At 44.0% G+C, this 7,500-nt stretch overlaps 1 protein-coding gene across 1 annotated transcript in view; it reads left to right on the top strand.

Moving 5' to 3' along the window:
* The window catches only part of LOC134467045 (uncharacterized), a 140,688-nt gene that overhangs the window by 40,758 nt on the left and 92,430 nt on the right, over positions 1–7,500 (top strand). Inside the window, exons 14-16 of the mRNA XM_063220969.1 lie at positions 2,013–2,093; positions 2,596–2,708; positions 4,877–4,935. Of these exons, the coding sequence (XP_063077039.1) occupies positions 2,013–2,093; positions 2,596–2,708; positions 4,877–4,935 (253 nt within the window). The remainder of the gene's footprint in view (positions 1–2,012; positions 2,094–2,595; positions 2,709–4,876; positions 4,936–7,500) is intronic.

Genomic DNA, 7,500 nt, shown 5'->3' on the forward strand with positions numbered 1-7,500 from the left:
CACACACACACACACACACACACACACAGATGCGCATACGTACGTACGTAGACACACACACACACACACCCACACGCGCGCGCACACACACACACACACACACAGACACACACACACACACTGAAACCTAAGTAACCTTGCAAGTGGTCAGTTGACACACAATAGTATGATCCTATCATATATCTGTTGTATGCTGGCTGTCCCAATCCTGCTCCTATTTTGGGAGTGCTTGCCTGTGTGTGTGTGTGTGTGTGTGTGTGTGTGTGTGTGTGTGTGTGTGTGTGTGTGTGTGTGTGTGTGTGTGTGTGTGTGTGTGTGTGTGTGTGTGTGTGTGTGTGTGTGTGTGTGTGTGTGCGTGCGCCTGCTTGCCTGCCTGCCTGCCTGCCTGCCTGCGTGTGTGTGTGTGTGTGGTGTGTGTGTGCGTATGCGCCTGTGTGCACGGCTGTGTGTGTGTGTGTGTCTGTGTGTGTGTATGTGTGTGTGTGTGTGTGTGTGTGTGTGTGTGTGTGTGTGTGTGTGTCTGTGTGTGTGTGTGCGCGTATGCGCCTGTGTGCACGGCTGTGTCTGTGTGAGTGTGTGTGCCTGCCTGAGTGTGTTTGTGTGTGTTTCTGACGCACTTCAAGTTAAGTCAGTGACCCAGTTTTTGTAGTTCTAGCCCACTTTGGTTTCTCTCTGAAGCCCCCCTCTAGCTCTCTTCTAGACAGGCAGGCAGACAGGCAGGCGGCAGGGTTGCCAGATGAGGCTGATGATTTCCAGTCCAAAAATGCTCAAAACCCGCCTGGAAGCACTAAATGCCGCCCAATTCTATTGATTTTTATGACCAAAAATTGGGCGTTTTTTCCTGCAAGATGCCATTTTTCCCCGCAGACGGCCATCCTAAGCAGCCCAATTGGACGAGAAACCGCCCAATCTGGCAACACTGGCAGGCGGATGACAGTTTGCTAGCATGAAACAGAATTCTGGATTAAGTGGCATTTCCTGGTGTGACTGATGCACCATGGGAATTGTATTTTTTGGGCTGTTCTTTGCTCGCGGCACAGTCTTTCATAGCAGCCCAAACTGCTAAAGGCAGAGTGGAAGATGGCTCCAGATTTAAAGGGACACTGTGTGAGATTTTTAGTTGTTTATTTCCAGAATTCATGCTGCCCATTCATTAATGTTACCCTTTTTCATGAATACTTACCACCAGTATCAAATTCTAAGTATTCATTATGACTGGAAAAATTGCACTTTTCATACATGAAAAGGGGGATCTTCTCCATGGTCCGCCATTTTGAATTTCCAAAAATAGCTATTTTTAGCTGCAAAAATGACTGTACTTGGACCATACTACAAAATTTTTTACGTAGTAAACTTTCATGTAAAGATCAAATTTGGTAATAGGCAACCCAGTTTCAATGAGCAGCATAGTTGCAGTACAATTTTTGACCATTTCCTGCACAGTGTCCCTTTAAAGGTGCACTGTGTAATATTTTGCTGTAGTTTATTTCTAGATTTAGTGCTTCCCATTCATTCATGAATCTGTTCCACCAACACCATCAAAGTATTCAATATGACTGTGAAAATTGCACTTTTATACATGAAAAAAGGGGATCTTCTCAGTGTTCTGCCATTTTGAATTTCCAGACACAGACATTTTTAGTTGCAAAACTTACTGTGCTTTGGTCATTGTAAATATTAGTTCAATATTTTGTAAATATTCATGAAAAGACCAAATTTGGCAGTAGACCACTCAGTTCCAATGAGCAGCATAGTTGCAATACCTACTCTGGCCACCATCCCACATAGTGCACCTTTAAAGCTGTAGAAATAAACGATGAACACACAGCCATATTTTGTGTCTCACAGTTCCTTCTTTCTTTCGTTTGTTCGTTCCTTCATCGTTCCTTCCTTCCTGTCTTTCTTGACATTCTCACTTTACTTTTTTATCTTCCTGCTGTTACATTTTGTCTTTACCTTTAGCCTTTTATAGCTTTGCCTCTCTGCCTTGTCCTCTCTCTCCCTGTCTCTAGCAATGACTTCAGCCGGATGGTAGCAGAGGAGTATGTGCGCCACTTCAACTTCGCTGGCCTGACCCTGGACCAAGCTCTTCGGTATGTGCACTCTTCTTTGCATCTGCACTTGTTGTTCTGTATATTTCCTGTGCACTTTGTATCTGCTAGTGATGTTGGCTATGATTACGTCCTCTTTTGATGTCCTCAATTGTAAGTCACTTTGGTTATTAAGTGTCTGCCAAATACAATCTAATGTAATGCAATGTGCAGTACAGTGTGTGTATACATCTAGACATACAGATTAGGCCTATAATGCCACGCCAATCAGACAACTGTTAAAAAACAGCCTATGAAATCCTATTCCTCTGTGTGACTACTGCATATTTTAATACTGCCATCTACTGGCAGACAGAGGCCATCAAACACCTCTCTATACTCTTTTGGCAGATTATAGTGGCCAAAGACATGCCTCTTACTCTGTGTGTGTGCGTGTGTGCGTGTGTGAGTGTGTGCGTGCGTGCGTGCGTGCGTGCGTGCGTGCGTGCGTGCGTGCGTGCGTGCGTGCGTGCGTGCGTGCGTGCGTGCGTGTGTGTGTGTGTAGGATGTTCCTGCAGGAGTTTGCCCTGATGGGTGAGACGCAGGAGAGGGAGCGAGTTCTGGCCCACTTCTCACGCAGATACCTGCACTGCAACCCCAGACTCAACCAGACCGAAGGTAACACACACACACACACACACACACACACACACACACACACAAACCTGCACTGCAACCCCAGACTCAACCAGACAGAAGGTAACACACACACACACACACACACCCTGCGTGCACACACACACGTGCACACGCTTGCATGCATGCGCGCGCACGCACACACACACACACACACACACACACACACACACACACACACACACACACACACACACACACACACACACACACACACCCACGTGCACTCATGCACACACCCACGTGCACTCGTGCACACGCTTGCATGCATGCTCACACACACACGTGCAACCCCCCATACACAGACCTTACACACACAGACACACACAGACACACACAGACACAGACAGACACAGACAGACACAGACAGACACAGACAGACACAGACAGACACAGACAGACACACACAGACACACACAGACACACACACACACACACACACACACACACACACACACACACACCGGGAGACAGACAGACAGACAGACACACACACACACACACACACACACACACACACACACACACACACACACACACACACACACACACACACACACACACACACACACACACACACACACACACACACACACACACACACACCCAATGCATCTTGCCGATGCAGTCCTTGTCCTGCATTGCAACCACAACACACTCACTCTCCACACTCTTCAGCATGCAGTACACATGCACCTGTTCTTCCATACAAAGGCAAAGTGCAGCAACTACACCAACATTTAAAGGACCAGTTCAGTCTATTTCAATATGCTGTTGTATTGCTCACGCTACCCTTGACTTGTCAGTACCCGGTGATGCCACATTTTTCGGCGAAGCCCTTTCCGAGATATGAGCTATTCTAATGGGGGCAGCGTTTGTTTACATTTTTTTTAAATGAACATAGGCCTACACCAAATATTTTCGCCCAAAGTTACAGCTGTTTGCTAGTTGTCTGCTGATATTGTATAACCTTTTGGATGTTTTTGGGAATAAAAAAAAATGTTTTTTTGAAATGTAAACAAAGCGCTGCCCCCATTACAATGACCTCGAAAAAGAAAAACCTCAGGCACTGATAAGTCCAGGGTAGTGTGAGCATTACAACTACATGTTGAAATTGACTGAACTGGTCCTTTAAACTGAGGACAAAGCCTTCAAAGTATTTTTATTATGTTGGATATTGTAGTCACTACAAATTTGACAGGAATATCTCCACAACGGGACACATTTGGACCATAACCGCACAAATACACCTAGCGCGTCAAGAGAGAGGCGAGCGATGGAAGTAATTGACTTTGTATTGAGTCGCGCGACAAAAGCGATTCTGGAGACTAGAGCGATTTGCACACCGAGAGCGACAGTTTGAAGTTGAAATCCTTTCAACTTTCTATGACGCGGTTCGGCGACCAGCCGCGACAGCTAATGACTGTATAGAGCAGTGTTTCCCAACCTTTTTTGTCTCGTGTACCCCCTAAGCCTTTTCATTGTGCCATGAGTACCCCCTAAATCATGTTTTACATCCCTTTTTCTATTGCAGTGAGACTATGCTCCATGCATTTGTTAAAGTTACATTTTTCCAAGTACCCCCTGCAGTGTGCTCGCGTACCCCTAGTGGTACACGTACCCCTGGTTGGGAAACACTGGTATAGAGGTCAGTGACCACAGCCAATGGGAATGTTTGAATGCTTTGCCTGGACATACGCTAGCCGCTTCAATCGCTCGTATCGCTCTTGCTGCACAGAAGCGATTCTCTGTCGCTTCAATCGCGTCACGGCTGGCCTATTTGTCCGGTAAGGCTTTGTCACAGGCTTTTTCAATCTGAACTCTTTTTAAAAAAAAAAATTTTTTAGACAATGTGTAGCTACTGCCCTCTGCCATTGTAGTGCAGCATTCTCTTTCTCATTTTCTTTTTTCCTTTCTTACTCTCTCCATCCATCTTTGACCTTCTCGATCTACTTCTCTTCCTCTGTCTACCCCTGCTGCTTTTCTCTTCCTCTCCCCTCCTATCTATCTATCTATCTATCTATCTATCTATCTATCTATCTATCTATCTATCTATCTATCTATCTACCTATCTATCTATCTATCTATCTATCTATCTATCTATCTATCTATCTATCTATCTATCTATCTATCTATCTATCTATCTCCAGACAGTGTCCATACGTTGACCTGTGCCCTGATGCTACTCAACTCAGACCTGCACGGCAATGTAAGTCTACACCCGAGTGTGTATGCACATGAGAGAGAGAGAGATAGAGAGAGAGAGAGAGAGAGAGAGAGAGAGAGAGAGAGAGAGAGAGAGAGAGAGAGAGAGAGACACACACACAAGCATATCTCCGTAAATGTAACACTATTCATACTTTTGTTTTGTCTTGTTATTTGTGTGCAATGCTCTGGCAACACTGCATCTTACATTATGCTAATATAGTACCATTTGAGATAGAAAGAGAGAGTGTGTGTGTGTGTGTGCGTGCGTGCACGCGCGCGTGTGTGTGCGTGCGTGTGCGTGTGTGTGTGTGTGTGTGTGTGTGTGTGTGTGTGTGTGTGTGTGTGTGTGTGTGTGTGAAGAGCTCACCTGTTCATATGGGTCTACATGAAATACTTACCCTAATCTGGCTGCAGAGGGCAGTGTTGCAGAACGTATATGCACAGGAATCAGACCATAGTCACTGACCTGAGGGGTACACTAAGAAGCTGTTTCAGGAGTAGACCAGGTTAATGTAAAGGGACACTGTGCAGGAAATGGTCAAAAATGGTACTGCAACTATGCTGCTCATTGAAACTGGGCTGCCAATTGCCAAATTTGATCTTCACATGAAAGTTTTCTAAGTAGTAAACACATATTTTCTGGTATGGTCCAAGTAGAGTCATTTTTGCAGCTAAATATGGCTATTTTTGGAAATTCAAAATGGCGGACCATGGAGAAGATCCCCCTTTTCATGTATGAAAAGTGCAATTTTTCCAGTCATAATGAATACTTAGAATTTGATGCTGGTGGTAAGTATTCATGAAAAAGGTGACATTAGTGAATGGGCAGTATGAATTCTGGAAATAAACAACTAAAAATCTCACACAGCGCCCCTTTAAGTGGTAGATCATCTAATAGAAGAGCCTGGAGTTCATCTAATAGAAGAGCCTGCAGTCATCATTTTCTTAGATGATTTACCTCTTACCTTAACCTGGTTTACTCCTGAAACAGCTTCTTAGTACAACCCTAACCACAATGTAGTAGTGGAAGTATATCAAGCAAATAGAATATTTTAAGTTGCTGAGCTTGTTCTTGAATTTAAATACAAACCATTGACACACAAGGGGCAAACAACAGAATATACACTGTAGGCTACTATGATGCGTATGTAATACTAAGGAATAACCTGCCAGCTAAATTGGTTTGTGACACTGAAAGTATTACTAGCCACAGCCAAGTTTTACCAGCATTTGGCCGATTGGCAGGTGCACGTCAAGCCCAGCCTGATAAACCAGCCTAAATGTGAGACCGGAGTAATTTAGTCTGGCCCCGATGAACGATACCTCGGACGATTGCTGATGAGAACAACCTGTTGTTTTTTCAAACTGTGCCGGCGCTCTGACCAATCGGCGATCGTTGCTGTTGATGTGCTTTCCCAACGATGTTGCAAGCTTCTTCGTCACTCCCTCTGAACCCTGCCCACTTTGATTCGAAACAAATCTCTGCGTTGTAATTGGTTTTGCCAGACTCAGGGCACAGTGTTCAAAACGTTCTCAGATCCGAGGCCAGACCCACTCGCAGCTGAAAATTTTCGGCACCCAGCGGGCAACTCATGCTCAGGCTACGTCAAGCCCTGATACTCAGTGATGTTCACACCAGATGCCTTCCCTAGCCTATACTATACAAATTACAGTTTTCACTGATTTGTAATGTGGAAAGAAATCCTGCACACTAGTGGTGTCAACAATAATCGATTCGGCAATGCGGGGGCAGGGCAATATCGATTCAAAGCGGCAGGTGTCATAATCAATGCGGCATATTTTTTTCAAGTTTCAAGTACTTCCGTGGATATTACCGGAGCAAATGAATGTTAAATTTAATAAAAGCACTTCAAAGCATTGACAACTGTAAGATGAATACAGAAATCAGCCAATAAAATGCTGTTCAGTATCTGACTGCTTGTATTGCCTCATCATGACTGAGGAAAAATTTGCTTTGCTCTCAGTAGAAATGTAATGCATTGCAATGCATCGTAGAATCGAATCGAATCAAATCAAATCAAATCGAATCGAATCGCTACCTCCCGAATTGTAATCGAAACGAATCGTGAGGGCAGTGCCAATGCACACCACTACTGCACACTGTCCATTCCACCAACAAACTTAAATAGGCCTACAACAAATGCAGTCATCTGGCCTTCTTCTGGTAAAGTCAAACGCAAAGTTTGGTTGACTAGCTTGGACCAATGATTTTAATGCTCCATAATTTACAACATTTTGGGCATTTCAGTTTAATAATGACATCATTAGAAGGTTCATTCAAAAAGTTTTGATTTGAACTCTTAACGGTTCATGACTTGAAAATTCCGATGACATTGATATTGACTATGTTTGGAAAATATGAGAAAAATGTCAATTGCATAATATCAATGTACATACTGGAATGCATAGAGATGTTGATTAGAATATGAGTAATACTTTTTGAATATTTTTCTTAACAAACATAATTTTGTTTCCGCTTTGCTGGTACACTTGATTTGGGGTGCCATTTTGGATGTGATGTTTTGTCTGTGCCTGTTTACAGAGT

This window comes from Engraulis encrasicolus, chromosome 17 (assembly GCF_034702125.1).
Source record: "Engraulis encrasicolus isolate BLACKSEA-1 chromosome 17, IST_EnEncr_1.0, whole genome shotgun sequence".
In the NCBI taxonomy this organism is placed as follows: domain Eukaryota; kingdom Metazoa; phylum Chordata; class Actinopteri; order Clupeiformes; family Engraulidae; genus Engraulis; species Engraulis encrasicolus.